Raw genomic sequence first — 19,922 nt, forward strand, 5'->3', positions numbered from 1 at the left:
AACTGGCCCCTCATGGAAATTGTTGGGCAGTGTATATATTGTTCCTCCCCTTTAGAATTTAAAGGCACAACATATTTCTCAGAACGCTTCATGGGCAACAATACAATTTCCACAACCTTTCAGATAGTGTAATGCAGTTTTAGGAATCTATTTCCAAACTCAGGAAGCTTATGGAGAGCAGACAGCTAGAGATAACTAGATAACTAGAGTTGGTAAACAGACATTGGCTGTATCCCAGGCTTTAGCTATAAACCACTCAAAGAATTCAGCCCACGGATCCCACAGTCAGAACTGAATCTGGGTTGTTGCGGTGGTGGTCTTGGGGAGGAAGCCATCGCTGTGGTTCAGAGAGGGTGGGCAGACACTCCTCCAGGCCAAACTCCTTCCAGTCCAAGCTTCTCCCTCACCTAAGGAGAGATTGTTCTCACCAACCCATTGCCTTCATGCTGCCTGCAAAAGTAGATCACGTTTGCCTCGCTTAGAGAATCATTGCAAATAGTCCCAGGTACTTGGTGACGCATTTAGAAACTTCTAGGCCCCTGGGGTTTTATAGAGTGTGAGCCCTGGTGGGCAGGGTTGGGGGCCCGTCTTTGCTGGATGCTGCTTATAACAAATTTGGTGTACAGAATCAACAATAAATGGTATACACAGGACGTATGTGCTCTCTCTGGATGTCTTAGCTAGGGGATCTCACACCTGTTGATTCAACTCTTGTCACATGCGTGCAAGGTTGACGCGGACAATCCCTCACAGAGTAAAGATTCCAGGCTGGGAAAAGGACTTTGGAGAGTGAGTGGGGACCAAAAATGAAATAACAGATGATGTCTATAGGCCATTGTGGCTGGAAGGGGCCTTAAGAATAGGTTCAACCCAGTTTTTACATGAAGAAAGTGAGATGGAGACAGGAAATGAATTTCCCAGAGTCTCCTAGTGAGCTAGTGGCTGAGCTTGCACTACAGCCAGGCCTCTGGACTCCCAGGCTGGGGTTTCTTCTATGTCACTATGAAGTTCACTTGGCATTCATTTAACGTGCATGTGCACGCACAGGCACGCACACACACACACATACACACAGGCTTAGGTGGGTAGGGCCATCCTGCACACCTCTGGACTCCTATTACTGGTTAGCACCAGGCTCAGTGAGTCACAGGCTCTCAGAAGACGCCATCTGAGTGAAGGTGACACCCCCCAGGTGTCCAGGTGTCCCCAGGGCTCTTTCAGGTCTCCAGGGTCCAGGAGCTGCCACGGCTGCTGGCGCAGGTCCAGTGCTTAAGAGAGGGGTGATTTCCTCTGCTGTTCCTTTATCCCACTGCTATGCCCAGTAAAGGGGCTTCAAACCATATTTTTGTGGGCTCTTTTAGCTCTTAGGTCCCTTCTGCCAGGTGTAAGCCCTTCCCAGGAGGCTGGCCCTGGACATTGGTCAATAGTGTGTTCACTATATCACAGCTGGACTCCAGCTTCAATGACTGGGGCGGGGCCTTGTTGTCCCTCCCTACTCACTGACCCTGTCCACTCAGACAGTTCCTGGAATTTTGGATAATGGGGAAAGGAGTTGGAGTCTTCATCCCATCTCCCAGAAGATCCCTGGAATTTTTAATGCGAATCTCCCCTCCACACGTGCACACATAAGCCCAGGGTCCTTCCAGCTGCAAATATCTGCAGTGTGATTTTACATCCATATGCAGGAAGACACACACACATACGCACCTCCCCAGGCACTCTGTCACACCCATGCCGCAGATGAGAATGCAGAGACTTGTATAGATGAAATAATTTGCTAGCGAGTCGAAGAGCCAGGATTCAAACCCGGATCTGTTGAATGCCAAATTTCTCTTGTGCACCGTGACATTGACTGACAGACAAGATCTCTTTCTGGAGGTGAGTGTTGGTGCCTTAAGAACCTGTTCAGAGCACAGGGCAGATGGGGCTGTTCCCCCAGCCTGGTTGAGTCTCCTGCAGAGGTACGCCACCTCCCCACCAGCCAGTCCTCGAATCTGCCATCCTGCCCCTGCCAGCCTGGGCGCTCCTGAGGGTGGGGCTGGGAGCATTTTGTTCATAGCCTTTCTCCCCTCTTACATGATCCCACTCTTCTCTGCCAAAGGGTGGATTTGTCATATGTTTCCATTGAAAAATTCTTCTTCACTACACTCTATCAGACCTCTGCAATTTGGCTGATGAAGTCTGCTCATATGCAAAAGAATTATTAGTTTGGACTTGAAAAAGCATGAGATAAATATTAACACCATGCAACGAGTTTAAAAGCCATCAGACTTTGAATGGTAGACTCTGGGCGTTGAAAATGGTCTTAGATGGCTTATCTAGGTCATCCTTCCACCTTGTATCCCTGAAAACATACACACTCACCTACACACACACACACACACACACCATGCACATTCTGCAGCCCCTCGTCGAACATCTCCAGAGACAGAAAAATCGCCACCTCCCACAGCAGCTTCTTTCATCTGGGGATGGCCCTGGGGGGACAGCGTTCCTCTCTATATTGGGCCCAAACTCACCTCCCTGTATCTTTTCCCCCTTTTAACTCAGAAAGGGTTCAGAAAGTTAGTTCACTAAATAAATAAACAAGCAAAACAAAATAATAAGCCCACACCCTTCCAGAATTTCTCCTGGCCTTGAGAGCCGAGCAGGGGCCTATGGGTGGCTGCCCAGCTAAGGTCCAGCTCCTGGGAACCAGCCTGGCCTTTCATAGGGAGAGGGTGGGAGCGTGGACCCCTGGTCCCAGTCTTCACCCCAGGAACAGCCTACTAGGAACTTTCTAGGACCTGGTGGATGCCCTTGGGGTCCTAAACGTGCCAAGACCGTGACTTTAGCTGGATTTTGGCCCCACTGGGGATCTGTCCATGGGAACAGTTCAGGGTCATTTTGTAATTTTCAGAGGTCTTGCCCCAGATTCTCTCTTCCCATCCTGTGACCTTGGTAACATTCCGGGAACATTCAGGTCACGTGAGGGGAGGAACCACTGCCTGGAACTTTGATCAGCCCTGGGGCTGCTGGGTTCACACTGACCACAGACCACACTAGACACCCTTCTGCTCCCGAGGAAGAGCCAGGGCAGTCGGTCCCTGTCTGCTCAGCCCCTCACGGTAGGTCTCCTGGGGTCACCACAGGGATCCTGGGTCTGTGGGGATGTGGGAGGAATCTGGCCTGGGGCCCCAGCTAGGGGCCAGGAGAGGGGCTGGCTGCTCCTTCCAGGCTTCAGAGCATGCCCCCAACTCCAGGCAGGCTGCAGTCCCCGTGTTGCCCTACCCTGGGGGGGAGAAGCCCCTGAGGTTCTCAGCCAGGATAGTGTGGGCTGAGGCAGAGGCAGGTTGCAGTAGAAAGGTTCTGAGATGAAGGTGACCTGGTCCCTGTGCCAGGGAGCTCAGAATGGATGGTGGGGATAAACAGGGTCACCATATGTCCAAGTTTGCCTGGTCCTGCCCGGGTTTATGCCTGTCATCCTGGCATAATTATTAATAGCTCCCCTTTTCATTCCCAAAAGTGCCCTGGTTTAGAAGATACAGTATATAGATGCTCTAGGAATAAAACATGTATGTAGCTATCTTTTCTTGAACATTTACTATTTGCCAGGCACTGTGTTAAGTGCTTTATACTTACTATCTAATTTAGCATATTTATCTCCAACTGAGTACTAATTTTAACCCTAAGAGATAGGATTATAATCATGGATGGGGAAATTGAGGCTTAGGGAGAGGGAGTGACCTGCCCCTAAGCCCACACAGCTAGTAGGTAGTGGTGTCAGAATTTGAACCGAGGTCACAGCGCCTGCAGAGCCCAAGTGCTTCCCTGCTCCACTAAGCAGGATGAAAAGTGAGGCCTGAGATACAGGGTCACGAGAGCCACAAACCTATTCCATTCAATTCAGCACACAGGGCCCTGGCAACTTCTCTGTGCCTAGCCCCTACTGTGGTGCTGGGGTGCACAGCCAGGTGCAGAGATGCTGCGGGCTGCGGGACCCTGGCCCCAGGGGCTCACGGTCAGGTGGGCGCAACCGATTAGAATACAGAGCAGAAGGACCGAAGTGTTCAACAGAGGACATGGTGACCTGCGGGATCCAAAGGAGGGGCAGTCAAAGAAGACTTCCTCAGGGAAGTGTGACTTGTGCTGGCCCAGGAGAGGAGGTAGAATGGGGACAGGTAGCAACAGGAAAAGGTAGACAGGGGCAGTCTAAAGTGGAAGGGACTGTGTATGTGAAGGTTAGAGGTGGGGCCCTGAGGGGAGCATTTGAAGAAAGGACAGTGCCCAGTTCACAACCTCCTCTTATTTCAGAATGTTAGCCATCTTCCAGAATGCTGTGACAGCTGATAGGCAAGCTCTCTTGAGCTTTTGCAACGTAATTGCAAGGAAGGAAAGAAATCAGCAAGCCTCTATTATGTACTTGTAACTGTGCTGTGTGTTTTACATAATTATCTCAATTTTTATAACTACTTTCAATCTTATTACAAAAGTGATACCTGTTTATTATTTTAAAAGTATGGAAAATACATGATTAAGCAAAAGGAAAAAATTAAAATCACCCACGGTCCCATTTTTCTGAGATAACCACTGCAAATATTTTGTGTCTAATCTTCTATTATGTTTTATATGCACAAACATACCTTAAAAATGGAAACTCAGCATTTTGGGACTCTCGATATATTTCATTTAAGGTATTGCAAATATCTTGTCAATAAATATATATATTTACAACATAATTTTAAAGGCAGCAGAGAACGTTTCCATTACATCTGTGTAGCATAATTCATTTAACTGATCCCTCATGTTGGACGTTTAGGTAGTTTCTGTTTTTTGCTATATCCCTGTTACTGTGATTTTTCTCTACTCACAACACTGATGACACCAAATGTGTGAGTTTTTCCACCAAGCAATTCTCCAATTCTCTGCAGACACCAACTGGGTGTCCTATAAGTCAATTTAATTCTGATACTACCTACGTGGAGTTAGTGTAGACCGCATAGGTTAAGGGCTCAGTCTAACAAGACTGTCCCCCGCCAACTTCAAAGCCAATTGCAAGTACAGTCATGCACCACATAATGACATTTTGGTTAATGACAGACGGCATATACGATGGTGGTTCCATAAGATTAGTACTATACAGCCTAGGTGTGTAGGAGGCTATACCATCTAGGTTTGTGTAAGTACACTCTATGATGTTCACGCAACCACAAAACCACCTAATGATGCATTTCTCAGAAGGAGTCCCTGTCAAGTGACGCATGACTGTAGTGGGTTCCTCAGTTACCCATACATCTGTGTGACTTGGCTATAAAAGGGAGGTTCCCACAACCCCCTCCTTAGGTTCGATAATTTGTTATAACCGCTCACAGAACTCAAGGAAACACTTTACTTACTATTGTTGGTTTATTATAAAGGATATTAAAAAGAATAGCAACGAAGAGCCAGATGAAGAGGTACACATAGAGCAAAGTCCGGAAGGGTCCTAAGCACAGGACTTCTGCTCCTGTGGAGTTTGGAGTGCGCCACCCTCCCAGCACAGGGATTCACTCACCAACCCAGAAGCTCTCCAAACAGCTTCGTTTAGAGTTTTTATGGAGGTTCCATTGCATACGCACAATTGATTAAATCGTTGGTCCTTGGTGATTAACTCGACCCCATCTCCCTCTCTTCTCCCTGGAGGAGGCGGTAGGGGTAGGGCTGAAAGTTCCAACTGCCCAATTGCAGGGTTGGGTTCTCAGCAACCAGCCTCTATCCTGAAGCTATTAGGGACCCATCAAGAGTCACTTCATTGGCATAAACTCAGGTGTGGGTTGAAAGGGGCTTATTATGAACAACAGAAGACACTCCTCTCACTCTTGTCACTCAGGAATTCCAAGGGTTTTAGGAGCTCTGTGCCAGGGACCAGGATGAAGAGAAAACGTATATTTCTTATTATATCACAGTATCAGAAACCCGGTGCCAATTATCTCGCTTCATTGCCACTATAACCCTAACCATGCTGTAATTTAGGTATTATTATTATTACCGTAATTGTTCTTAATTTACCAACGCAGACCCCGGGACTCTGAGGGGTTACTTCACTGCCTGGGACACCCTGGGCAGCACTGGGGTAGGGCTGACCGGGGAGGGGCAGAGGCAGGAGCCCCACCCAGGCCTGGCTAGTTTCCTGGGTTGGCTCATTTTCCTGGGTTGAGAGGAAGGGAGATCGAGGTCCAGGGAGCAGCAGGTCTTTCCCAGGGACCGAGATGAGGCAGTCGGGGGCTCTGTATGAGCCTCAGAAGCGCCTCTTCTTGCTCCCAGATGTGCTGGAGCCTGGAGGGCAGAATCTGGTCCTGGTGGTGAGGCAGATGCTGATGCAGGCAGCCCCGCCTTATAAACAGCAGTCCCCTGGGGTCTGGGGCCACGGCTCTGGGTTCTGGTCACCCTCAGGAAATAGTGAGGGTTGGCTCTGTGGTGGATGACAGACTGGCTTTAGGCACACATAGAAATGCACCAACCCAAAAGCAATTTGAGAAGAGGAAAGAGTCCATTTGCAACTGGTCAACCAAAAAAGAAAAAAAAAGCCAGACTTCCTTGGCTTGCTGAAAGCATGGAATATTTTCGTGGGCATGTGCTGGTCTCTTCACAAATGCAGAAGCTGTTTCCCAGACAAGAAGCAGGAATCTTCTGGCTGCTGCCCCACTGTCCCCTCTGGTGCCAGCCTCCACAGCGCCTAGGCAGGGGCACTTCCCATCTCCAGAGCCTCCCAGGAACCTGCTCTTAAGGGCAGGGTGGGGAAGGGGCCCAAGTCCAGGGCATCCTGGCCAGAGCCATCAGAATCTGTGCTCCACTAAACCAGGGACAAAGCAATTACATGTTCCCCTTGGCTGGGAGGAAAGAACCAGAAAAAGTGCTGTAGAGAGGCATCTCGCTGGTCCCTAAGTGGGGCGGCTGGATGATCTCAACGGTTTTTCCATAGCTAACCTCTGTGACTACTTCAGAACAGAGCCGGGGCTGGCTTGAGCTCAGAATAACCAGGATGGCTAATGTTGCTGAGTGCCCATTGTGTGCCAGGCTCTGGGCTTGGAGCTTTCCACACATTTTCTCATTCTGTCCTCAGAACAACCCCATGAGGAAGATAGTATCTAAGCTCACTGTTTTGAAGTTGAGGAAATTGAAGTACAGAGAGGTTAAGTAATTCAGCCAAAGCCACACAGAATAAGGGATGGAGACAGGATTTGAACCCAGATCGTCTGGCTCCAGAGCACAAACTCTTAGCCATTCTAGAGGAAGAGAGAATGAGTCTTGGGCTGGGAGTGGATCAACTGGAAATTCTCAGCGGCCACACTCTCACTGTGGGTATCATCCCTGGCTTTTTCCTGCCCCAATAGACTGGACAAAAGAGGTTTTCCCCTGAACTTTCGGGGCCCTGTTCTGGACCTCATCCCACCATGACACCCCCAAGGGGTGAGAAGTTTGCAAGACCACAGGGACATGCCCATCCAGAGGTGTGCCCCACTTTAAACCATGCTTCAGGTACCCAGGACCCGGGGCTTGTGTGGATTCTCCCCAGGTCCATCTTCCCTAGGCTGACCACGTCACAGAAGTGCACGTCCTTAGGCATGTGGGGTGCCCAGGGGGCAGCTGTGGGTGGGGTCTCTACTCACAGTATCAGAGAGAATCAGGTGGGCAAGGAAGGGGACAGACATTGAGTGAGTTCCACTTGTACGTGTTCCCCCTGGGTCCTGCAGGTGTGACGAGCAGGCCTGCCCCCGTCACCTCCCCCCCCCCCCCCATTCTGCTGCTGAGGTGCAGAAGACTTGTGGTGTCATGTCAAGCACCTTGCTGAGCGCTCAGGCGATCGGGACTAATCTGGCCCTTCACTTCCTAGCTGCGTGCCCTTGGACCAGTCGCAGTAGCTTTGGGAGCCTTGGTTCCTGTGTTCTTTGCACTTGTAGATTTGCTCTGAGGATCAAGATGTATGTGCAAGAGCCTTGAGAACTGGCAGGTGGGAATAGCCCCCTCGGTTCAGCCTCCCACATCAGAGAGGGTCCCCCCACCTCCCCCATCCACCTGAGCCTCAGCCAATTTGTCTACCCTTGCTTTTCTGTGCCACCCATGCCATAGTTTTGATTCAAGTCCTAAATTCTTGACTTACTTCCTTTTTTGGGAACTTCTGAAGCTTGTTATTTCCAAATGGCAGTGGATTCGCAGTTAGAGGCACAGGCTGAGGGGAAGAGAGGACGCCTTCTCAGGTTGGCCCAGTAGGTGAGGACCGTGTTCCTCACAAACCTTTGCCTTTCCTGTCATCGTGCACTTCTCGCTTTGGTCCCAGCTTTTCCCGCAGGAGGGATCAGGAAATCGAGAGGCCTGGGTTCTAACCCAGGCCCCGCTGTGGACACCTGATGGGCCTTGGCTCACTCTACGAGGAGGCTGGCCCGATGGTCTCTAGGGCCTCATGTGCATTTCAGTGGATTTTTTTCTGGAAACTGCCTTTGAGAACCAAGGACCAAAGGGCTTAGCAAGGAAGGGGACTGGTACGTTGCTAACACTATGGCATGTTAAAAACAATTTCCTTGCTCTCTGGAGGAAGAGGATTTGAGGCCACTCTCCCAGCATGGCTGGTGGTCATTCACTCCGGGCTTGAACCATTCCAGGGACAGGGAAGGGCACCTCTGCCTCCCAAGCTGCTCATCTCAGCCATGGAGGGTTCAGCTCCACAAACCCTAACCAAGCCCACTGTGAGTCCACCCTGAGCTGGACGCTGAGTGTAGAGAGGTGAAGACACCTATCTTCTCACAGAAAGGACAGTCGTGAAAACCCACAATTTCGAAGGACTGTGCTGTTGCTAAGATGGAGAAACGTGCCCCAGGTGCCTCATTCCTGGGGTCAGGGTAGGCTTCTTTCAGGATCCCGAGGGGTTTGTGTAGGACCCCCAGGGGCAGCCAGGTGGCAGGTGTGGAGGAACAATGGCCGCCTCATCCTTCTTCAGCCAGAATCCTCCCCTTCTTATCTGCACTCTACGCATACAGTCTCAAGAGAATAAAGTCTCACGTGAAAGCTGAACTCTGTACCGGCTGGTCCAGGGGTCTAGACTCGGGAGGCACGCAGGCGCCTGAGCTCTTGTGTCCTAAGCGCCGGCAGGCGCGGTTACTGTTCAAGTCCTTCCCTACCGCGGGGTAAAATCCGCCTCCTGCGGCTGACTCAGCATCTCCGCCTGAGTCCGAGGACCCGCAAGGCAGGTGTGCACTTTCTCAGGGAGAAATTGTCCCTTCTGTATTGATTAGGCAGACAAATTCCTGGAAAACCTGAGAGTTAATGAATGTCTGAACGGGAGGAGCGGACGTGGCCTTTGCAAGGACCGTGTTTGCCTGGAGCCCTTTGGCCTGAAGATGAATCTCGCGAGGGAGGAGGCAGCCAGCAGAGGGCAGCAGAGAGGCAGCCAGCAAAGCGTGTTAGGGGTCAAGATTCCCCGACGTGGATCCCGGTTGCGAGTTCTTACTGCGAGATAAATTGAGAAAAATTAGAATTATGTTGCACGAGGATTTTCTTTTCCCTTCCTTCCTTCCTCCCTCCCTTCCTTCTTTCCTTCCTCACTTTCTTCTTTCTTTCTTTGTCTTTTCTTCCTTCCTCTCTCTTTCTCTACCTTCCTGCCTCCTTCTTTCTTTCTTTTTATTCTTTTTTTTTTGGTAAAGCCAAATGTATTCTATCTAAAGGACATTTTGTTCTTCCTACTTTTTTGGTGTTCAGATAACCTTTTCTGTAATGATGGTGGCTTGCAACCTTTAACAATAGTTAGCATAGTTTATTAATTGCTCACTCTATGTCAGACACTGATCTAACATAGTGTTATTTATATTTACTGACTTAATCCTCACAATGACCCTCACGTGGTAGGCACTATTATTATCCCCATTTTGCAGATAAGGAAATTAAGGCACAGGCAGATTAAGTAACACGCCCAAGGTGACATAGCTAGAACGTGATGGATCTGGGTTTGCAACTCATGGAACTCAAACCACTACAAGGCGTGGAAATGGTGACGTCCGTGGGAGAGGTAATGACCTGGGGGGTGCACACCCCCTTGGTCTTGTCATGAGGGAATGAGTCCAGTGCCTCTAAATCATTCTGAAATCTGGACTTTTAATGTGATATTTCTCAATTTTTACATGTTGGCTAATGGTTCATATATAAAAAAAGACTGATAAACAAAACACACTTGTCAGCTGCATCACCAATTTGTGGCCTGTGGGTGGACGCTGGCTCTTGTTTTAAAAAATTAATATTTAGTAAACTAAAAATCTGGTCCTTTTCCCTTATTTTAAACAAAAACCAGAAACCTTCTGGTCTGTGGAGTCCCCGCATCTGGGACCCTTACACTGCCCACACAATGTTTGAAAGTTCCTTGGGCTCCATGTGGCGTGGGGGCAGGAGGAGAGCATTTGGGCAGCAGTATTGAGGAGTCAGCGGACTCATTGCAAGATGAGAGCTGGTCTCGTCCCTGCGGCTCCTCTCACCCTCAGTGGACACACAAAGAACAGATAGTAAGATCTCCTCATAATTAGGCTCTGGAATGTGCTGAGATTTGGAAACTCAGGAAGAGTTATGGTTTAAAAATTTCCAACTCAGGAATATTCCGTCCATATTTTACATATTATCTTAAAAATTCCACAATACCCGTGGTCTCCTTTCACATCTTTTTTCCGTGCCTTTTTATCTCATTTCCATCTCTTACTTCAATCTGGAAAGAACACGGAAAGTCCAGGAGACCTGGGTCTTGGTCCTGCCACTAACCTGCAGGGTGACTGTGGACAGGCCTCGTGACATCCTCGCTGTCGGAAGCTCAGAACCCTGGTCCCACTGACCTTGCGAGGCTATGATGAGGTAGTATGGAAACAACTATTAAAAACAGAAACTGCTGCTCAAACAGGTGGCCTCCTGACAGAGCTAATCCCCATCTTCTGGCTCTCTGTCTCATCTGCTGGTCACCATGCCCGCTGCCCTTGACAGAGGCGCCACTTCTGTTGTCTCTTCCCCCTCGGTTCTAGGAGATGCTGCCAGGAGCCTGGCTGTGCTGGGCCTGCCTCCTGCTCGCGGCCAGGCTCGCCCAACCCTGCCCTGTGGGGTGCGACTGCTTCAGCCGGGAGGTGTTCTGCTCCGCCGAGGAGCTGGCCGCCATCCCGCCGGACATCCCGCCACACGCCACAGACATCGTCTTCGTCGAGACCTCGTTCACCACGGTGGGAGCCAGGGCCTTCGGCGGCAGCCCCAACCTGACCAAGGTGGTCTTCCTCAACACCCACCTCCGCCACTTTGGGCCGGATGCCTTCGGGGGGCTGCCCAGGCTCCAGGACCTGGAGATCACCGGCAGTGCCTTCTCCAACCTCAGCGCCGACATCTTCTCCAACCTGACCTCGCTGGGCAAGTTCACCCTCAACTTCAACGTGCTGGAGGACCTGCCCGAGGACCTCTTCCACCAGATGGACGCCCTGGAGGCCCTCCAGCTGCAGGGCAACCGGCTCCAGACCCTGCCTGGGAGGCTCTTCCAGCCTCTGAAACGTCTCAAGACCCTCAACCTCGCTCAGAACCTCCTGGTCCAGCTGCCCGAGGAGCTGTTCGACCCCCTCAGCAGCCTGCAGACCCTGAGGCTGAGCAACAACGCGCTCTCCGGCCTGCCCCAGGGTGTGTTTGGCAAACTGGGCAGCCTGCAGGAACTCTTCCTGGATGGCAACTCCATCGCGGAGCTGCCCTCAGAAGTGTTCTCACAGCTCTTCCGCCTGGAGAAGCTGTGGCTGCAGCGTAACGCCATCGGGCACCTGCCCCTCTCCGTCTTCTCCTCCCTGGGCAGCCTGACCTTCCTGAACTTGCAGGGGAATGTGCTGCGGGTGCTGCCCGCCGGCCTCTTCGCCCACACCCCAGCCCTGGTGGGCCTGTCCCTGTCCCACAACCAGCTGGAGACTGTCGCCGAGGGAGCCTTCGCCAACCTGTCCAGCCTCAGTTCCCTTACGCTCTCGCACAACGCCATCACCCATCTCCCGGCAGGCGTCTTCAGGGGCCTGGAGGAGCTGATCAACCTCTACCTGGGCAGCAACAACCTGACGGCCTTGCACCCAACCCTCTTCCAGAACCTGTCCAAGCTTGAGCTGCTGAGTCTCTCCAGGAACCTCCTGACCACGCTCCCGGAGGGCATCTTCGACACCAACTACAATCTGTTCAATCTTGCCCTGCACGGCAACCCCTGGCAGTGTGACTGCCACCTGGCCTACCTCTTCAGCTGGCTGCACCAGTACAGCGACCGGCTCTTCAACATCCAGACCTACTGTGCGGGCCCTGCCTACCTGAAGGGCCAGGTGGTGCCCGCCTTGGAGCAGGAGCAGCTGGTGTGCCCTGTCACCCGGGACCACTTGGGCTTCCAGGTCCCGGGGCTGGAAGACAGGGAGCCAGGGGGCAGCTGGGAAATGGCTGCGGAGGAAAGGGCAGCCCGGAGCCCGTGCACCTACAGCAACCCTGAGGGCACTGTGGTGCTCGCTTGTGACGAGGCCCGGTGTCGCTGGCTGAACGTCCAGCTGTCTCCCAGGCAGGGCTCGGGCTCCCCGGGACTTATGTACAATGCCAGTCAGGAGTGGGACTTGAAGTCGCGTTGTGGCTCTGTGAGGGTCACTGTGTCTATTGAGGCTCGGGCAGGGGAGCCCTAGGTGCAGGCCAGAGCCAGGAGCCGGGCAGATGGCCTCCAGGACTGAGCAGGTGAGACGTGGGGACAGAGGGGACGCTGGAGCTTTGGTTTATCAGATGCAAGGGACTTATATCTCCAAGGTGGAGGAGGTGGGGACGGCCGGCTCCGCCACCCAGAGTCTCCTCCTCCTCTTCGTCCTTCATTACTCCGTCTCAGAGTCTGAGGCCTGACGAGGCCTTCCTTAAGCTTTGCAAAGCACCCGTTAAAGCTGCATCATGGTCTGGAGAATAAACGCATGCTGCTCCCCTGGTGTTTTTCTCTTACTTAATCACCACCTACTCTCATCTGCACCCTGAGGTGCTATCCCACCACTGTGCCAGTTCTACAAATTGGAGGCTACCCTCTTGTGACATCCGGTTCAAAAGCCAACGTCTGTTTTTATTTCCTTCCCTGGAAATTTGTCTTTTTATTGATATAGAGGAAAAAAAGGGAGGCAATAGAAGTAGAGGTGACCAGAAGGATTAGGGGCAGGGGTCTGACTTTGGTGTGTGGGGAACTCATGTCGTTAGCGTCCCCCCGTGCTGCGTCCAGGAGACATCAAGATGAAATGGTGTCTTGGGAAGGTAAAGGCCAGCTGTTTGGCTTTCACTACACGAAGCCCCCAGAGGGGGAGCTGTGGCTTTGTTTGTTCAGCAGACAAGATGGCTGCTCCCTGAGGAGAAAGGAAAGCGCTGAGGAGAGAGGAGGGGAGGACAATGGGCTGGGTGGGCTGGGACGGACACGCTTCCGTTCTTAGCTTCTCACAGCATCTGACTCTGGGGGCCGCTGGCTCACTGAAATGCTTATCCCTTGGTTTTCATGACGCCACCCTCTGACCCAACCTTGGCAGCTCTCTCAATCTTGCTCAGCCACCTCTTCCATGCTGGGCTCCTCAGGGTTCGCTGTCATTCGGTCTTCCTGGGCAATCCCATGCATAGCCCTGGAGTCGAGTGTCACCTCTACACTGAGGACCCCAAATCTCCATCTCGGCTCAGGTCTTCTGGGCTCCACACTGAGTGGTCTGCCTGCTCAGCAGCCCCATGCCATCCAGCAAATTGTTAAGCCCAGGAGTGAGAATGTTCTCCAATCTCTCCTCCCCCTTAATCCTCATGGCCAACTAGTCAATGAATGCTTCTGAATATCCCTCTATTTCTGCTTTCCCATTCCCAGCCTAGGGAGGCTCTTGGTCTCCTGGACTGAACCACCGCACAGCCTCCCTCCTGGCTGCCCTGTCTGCAGAGCTGGGGTGGCGGAGGGAGAAATGACTCAGATGTGTAGCAGGCCCTTTGGGAGCTCATGGTCTGGTGGGAGAGATCAGACAGGGGCACATGGGAGGAAAACACCAGCATGAAGGGGTGGGCGCTGGGCAAGTGCTGGGGAGATCGGGGGAGACGGAGGCCCGGGCTAGCACAAACCTCAGGGAAGGCTGCATTTGATCCCAGGCCTTGAGGGGTCAACAGGCAGAGCAGGGAGGGCACTAGAGATGTGTGCAAAGAGTGTGAGGCAAGGGACGGAGACAGGCAAGCAGGTGAGGTCAGGGCCCTGGGCGTCTGGAGCAGGCTACTGGTGGGACAGGGGAGAAGGAAAGCCAGCTGCAGCCAGATTCTGTAAGGCCTCGAAGGGCCGAGTGAGAAGTTTGCGTATTTATTAAGGAGGCCCAGCAGTTATTGAAGGACTTTATGCAGAAGAGGGCAGTGCTCCTGCCTGTGCTTTAGAAAGTTGGCTGAGCGAAGTTTGAGGAGCGCAAGAGGGGGGACGACTGAGGACTCTTGCCTAGCTTGAGATGTGAGCTGCGAGGCTCAGGGGCCTTAAGGAAACAGAAGGAACAGGTTTCAGCATCCGAACAGCACATAGAGACGGATTAAAAGACCGAAATGTGAATTACAGAAACACAAATTGAAACAATACAGGCACCACTGTATTGGGTTTGGTGAGGGTGTTGAGTGGGTGGGGCTGGAAGACGGGGGAGAGGGAGAAGCCTGGAGTGACTTCTCTCCTGGGTGGTGGGGGACAGTGAAGCCATTAACCAAGGGCAGGGGCAGGTTTGGGGGAAGGAAGGAGCAAGATGCCAGCTTTAAACAAGGAAGTACAACTTCTCCCTCATCTCCAGTGAAGCTCTTTACAAAAACACGCTTCCTGAGGCTCAAATCAATTAAAATCTAAGGTGATGGAAGTTAGTTCGGCAGATTCACCAAAGGAATAGACTCTCTCCCAAATTCATTTGATTTCAATTTCCAGAATATTCCAATTTAAGAATATTCTTAAACCAAATGCTTCTGGAAGGCTGAGGCCCTGAGCGACTGAGGGTCCTGTCACACTGGTCCCCAGGCTTGTGCACTCACCTCCGAGACACAAGGCCAGGCTGCCTTAGGCTGCTGGCTTCCGTCGAGGTGTGAGACCTGCTATGTGGGGAAACGATCGCCACACCTGGCACGTAGGAGGTGCTTCACAGATCTCCAGCAATTGAATGCTTGTCTGAGGTACAGCTTGTGGTCCAAGGAGTCATGTGTCTACTGCCAGGGATAAAGGAACAAGATAATCGATAATCGATAATTATCGATATCATAATCGTAAAAATTGTAATCGATAATTACAATTTCCCCCAAAATATATCTCTTTATTGAGTTAAAGTATAATAATTTCTCTCTGTGCTGAACGGTGTTGGGAAAGCGCACGTACTAACAGCCAGTGTGTGGTCTGGGCAAGCGGCTGGTTCTCCCTTTCAAGTTGGTTAGGTGAGACCAGAGTCACGGTGCCCTTTGGACAGGATTGCCAGATTTAGCAAATAAATATACTCATGTTACGTGGGACACACTTAAACTAACAAACTATTCGTAGTTTATCTGAAATCCAAATTTAACTAGGTGCCCGGTATTTCATCTGGCAACCAACCACCTGATGAAGGCGGGGAAACAATGGGGTGTGGAGGTGGGAGGGGAGTGGGTGGTTCTCCTGGGGGCCGAGTCCGCAGTGGTGGAAGTCCTGACCACTGAGGGGGCCACTAGGATCTTGAGGTGGGAGGTGCTGAGCATCCTGCCAGCTCAGACAAAGAGGTTGGTTCTCAGTGCTAACTGAACCCTAGAATCACCAGGGGAGGTTAAAAAACCCACAACGGGTGCCTGGGCCCCGCTTCCAGAGATCCTGATTCAATTGGCCTGGGGGATAGCCGGATATCAATTTGTTTATTAAACTCCCCAGTGATTCTAATGCTCAGCCAGGTTCAGGGCTCGGTTTGGTCCAGGTCTAGGTCTTAGCACTCTCTCTAGCCAGCCCCAGGGCGTGGAGCAAATGCGAGCCTCATCAGACCCAGCTGGTGTAATGCTCTGGATGAATTCAGGGACGCAACAAACCACAATGCGGCGAACAAAAATATTTCATAGGGGTTTTTTTCTTATTGGTGTTTTTTATTTTACCATCCTCAGTGCTGTCAGTAGATTTTGAAGACACAACAAGCTGGGTGCTGGCTGCCTTGGTTTCTGGAGTACGAGGATTACTATATCATCCCAGAGCACCTCCTTCCAGCAGGCGGGCTCCCCGCCCCAGGCCTTGAATGTTCCACACTTCTTCAGTGCTTCCCTGCCACTGGCCAGCAACGTGACCCTGGGCAAGTTTCTGAAGCTCTCTGTGCCTCAGTTTCCTCATCTATGCTATTTATGACGGACATAATGGTACCCACCTCATAGTGTTATTTTGGTGAAGAGAAAATAAGTGCATTCATGTAAAGTACCCAAAACAATGACACATAGTAAGGTCTCAAAAAACGTTATCTATTATTATTATTCTTTCTAGAGAATGTAGTGGGGGAAGGCAAGAGCTGGCCAATTGTTTGGCCATTACATTTGTTTTACCTGTTCCCATTGGTGTTTCCATATCAAAATTGTATTATTTGGGAAGATTGGAAATGCCATTTACAACATTGTTCAGTGCTAACAGTGGATATTGGAAAACTGGCCGGCGCTGACAAAGACGAGACAATTTAGCACAAGCCCAATAGTGAATTCTCTCTCACACTGTGTTTTCCGCTTGCCTCCATCTCTGGTGCATCTCGCAGCCGTTTCGTTTTAACATTTCACAAAGCTGCAAATGTTCCGATTCTGGGTATCACGGCGCCCCCTTGTGGCGCACTGGAAGAACGGCTTTCCTCGGAGTAAAGCGGCGCGGGCCTCTCGTGTCTCAGCCGGGCGGCGCTGGGCGCCCCGCTTTACTCCTAGGAAGTCACAACCAGGGTCTCCCAGAAGAGACAATCGAGCACACTGAGTCGGTGGCCCGGGGGAAGCTCCCCAGCAGGCAGGAGGAGGGGCCGAGGCTTCTGCCTCCTGCAACTCTGAAAAAGTGCCATCGGCTCGGTGCCCGTGCCCAGGGCGGCCGCTGCAGAGGCCGAGGTCCCACCCGACGGCACCGCCACCTGGTGGCGTTTGGACACGCTGCGCTTTTTAGTTTGTCCCGGTGGTGCTGCGTGTCCTGCGCGGTGGGACACTCCTGCACGACAGTGAGTTGTTCTGCGTCTCCCAAGACCTCCAAACGGGCCGCCAGACGCTGCTGTGGGTGCAATCCTGGTGGTAATGATCCCCGCCAGCATCGCATCTTTCACGTACAAAGTTGTTGTCATTGTTGTTCGCACACTTTTAGTTTTCCAAGACTGCTCTTCTAGCATATACGTTCTGAGAAGATGGTGCTTTGTTTTCTTTGGAATGTTATCGAGGGTTGTTCAGCATTTTGGGTAGTCTTTTCCCCTTGGTAATGCTTAACCCCTATTTCCAAAAGTCAAGTATAAACAAGGAGCAGCTTATCTTAAATTCATCTTTTTCTCTAAGTAGGTGAAAGCTTCTGACTGTTTCAAGTCTGGGTGAGGTCTTATCCAAGTATTTTCACATGGAAATGAATATTATCTTCTTATAAACTACCTTTTATTTTTAATGTATTACAGTTAGAACATTTAATTTTCAAATTCTCTGTGAAGATGGCCAACAGGCACATGAAAAGATGTTCAACATCATTAACTATCAGGGAAATGCAAATCAAAACAACAATGAGATATCACCTCTCGCCCATCAGAATGGCTATAATTAACAAGACAGGAAACAAGTGTTGGAGAGGGTGTGGAGAGAAGGGAACTCGCATACACTGCTGGTGGGAGTGCAAACTGGTGCAGCCACTATGGAAAAAAAAAGCCGTTTATGGATGGCTGGATTTCATCGTTTCTTATGGCTGAGTAGTATTCCATTGTGTATATATACCACATCTTCTTCATCCATTCGTCCCTTGATGGGCGCTTAGGTTGCTGCCAAGTCTTGGCTATTGTAAATAATGCTGCAGTGAAGGTAGGGGTGCAGATATCTTTTTGAATTAGTGTTTTCATATTCTTTGGATAAATACCCAGAAATGGAATGGCTGGGTCATATGGTGGTTCTATTCTTAATACATGAGGAATCTCCATACTGTCCTCCATAGTGACTGTGCCAATTTACAATCTCACCAACAGTGCACGAGGGCTCCCTTTTCTCCTCATTCTCGCCAACACTTGTTATTTCTTGTCTTTCTGGTAATAGCCGTTCTAACAGGCGTGAGGTGATATCTCATTGTGGTTTTGATTTGCATTTCCCTAATAATTAGTGATGTTGAGCATCTTTTCATGTGCCCGTTGGCCATCTGAATGTCTTCTTTGGAAAAATGTCTGTTCAGATCCTCTGCCCATTTTTTAATTGGGGTGTTTGTTTTTTGTGGTTGAGTTGTATGAATTCTTTATATATTTTGGATATTAACCCCTTATCAGATATATGGTTTGCAAACATCTCCCATTCAGTAGGTTGCCTTTTCATTTTGCTGATGGTTTCCTTCATTCACTGTGCAGAGGCTTTTTCATTTGACGTAGTCCCACTTGTTCATTTTTGCTTTTGTTTCCCTTGCCTTAGGGTCAGATCCACAAATACATTGCTAAGACCGATGTCAAGGAGCTTACTATTTGTGTTCTCTTCTAGAAATTTTATGGTTTCAGGTCTTTAATTCATTTTGAGTTAATTTTTGTGTGTGGTGTAAGATAGTGGTCTTGTTTCATTCTTTTGCATGTAGCTGTCCAGTTTTCCCAGCACCATTTATTTGCGAGACTGTCCTTTCTCCACTGTATATTCTTGGCTCCTCTGTGGGTAGATTAATTATCAGTACATGTGTGTGTTTATTTCTGGGCTCAATTCTGTTCCATTGATTTGTGTGTCTGTTTTTGTGCCAATATCACACTGTTTTGATTACAAGAGCTTTGTATATAGTTTGAAAAACTATAAAATCTCAAATAAACAATCTAACTTTACATTTAAAGGAACTAGAAAAAAAGAACAAACGGAGCTGCAGATTAGTAGAAGGAAGGAAATAATAAAGATCAGAGTGGAAATAAATGAAATAGAGACTAAAAATTCAATAGAAAAGATCAATGAAACTAAGAGCTGGTTCTTTGAAAAGATAAATAAAGTATCAACAAAGCTTTGGCTAGACTAACCAAGAAAAAAAGAGAGAGGGCTCAAATAAATAAAATCAGAAATGAAAGAGAAGTTACAACTGATACCACAGAAATACAAAAGATCATAAGAAACAACTATGAACAATTATACGCCAACAAATTAGACAACCTAGAAGAAATGGATGAATTCCTAGAAACATACGATCTTCTAAGACTGAATCATGAAGAGAGAAAATCTGAATAGACTTGTTACTAGTAGGAAGATTGAAACAGTACAGTTATGCATTGCTTAATGATGGGGATATGTTCTGAGAAATGGGTTGTTAGGTGATTTTGTCATTGTGCAAACATCATAGAGTGTCCTTACTCAAACCTAGATGGTATAGCCTACTACACACCTAGGCTATATGGTACCAATCTATGGGACCACCATCACATATGTGGTCCATTGTTGACTGAAACATCGTGCAGTGCATGATTGTAATAAAAGACTTCTCAACACAGATTTTGGTATGTATATTTCTGTTTTCATTTGTCTCTAGGTATTTTTTGATTTCTCCTTTGATCTCTTTGATGACCCATTGGTTGTTTAGTAGCATGTTGTTTAATCTCCACATTTTTGTGTTTTTCCCCCATTTTCTTCTTGTAATTGATTTCTAGTTTCATACCATCGTGGTTGGAAAAAATGCTTGATATGATTTTAATCTTCTTGAATTTATTGAGACTTGTTTTCTCAATACAAGTCTTAAGTCTTCCCAACATGTAATCTATCCTGGAGAATGTTCCATGTGCACTTGA

General features: G+C 49.6%; 1 protein-coding gene across 1 annotated transcript; it reads left to right on the plus strand.

Annotated features, from left to right (window-relative positions):
• The first annotated feature begins 11,012 nt into the window (after positions 1-11,012).
• CPN2 (carboxypeptidase N subunit 2) lies at positions 11,013-12,927 on the plus strand. The gene has a single exon (XM_058555562.1). It carries the CDS (start codon positions 11,013-11,015, stop codon positions 12,654-12,656), a length of 1,644 nt encoding a protein of 547 aa, XP_058411545.1. The 3' UTR covers positions 12,657-12,927.
• Positions 12,928-19,922: the final 6,995 nt, after the last annotated feature.

The sequence above is a fragment of the Diceros bicornis genome, chromosome 15, assembly GCF_020826845.1.
Source record: "Diceros bicornis minor isolate mBicDic1 chromosome 15, mDicBic1.mat.cur, whole genome shotgun sequence".
Taxonomy (NCBI): domain Eukaryota; kingdom Metazoa; phylum Chordata; class Mammalia; order Perissodactyla; family Rhinocerotidae; genus Diceros; species Diceros bicornis.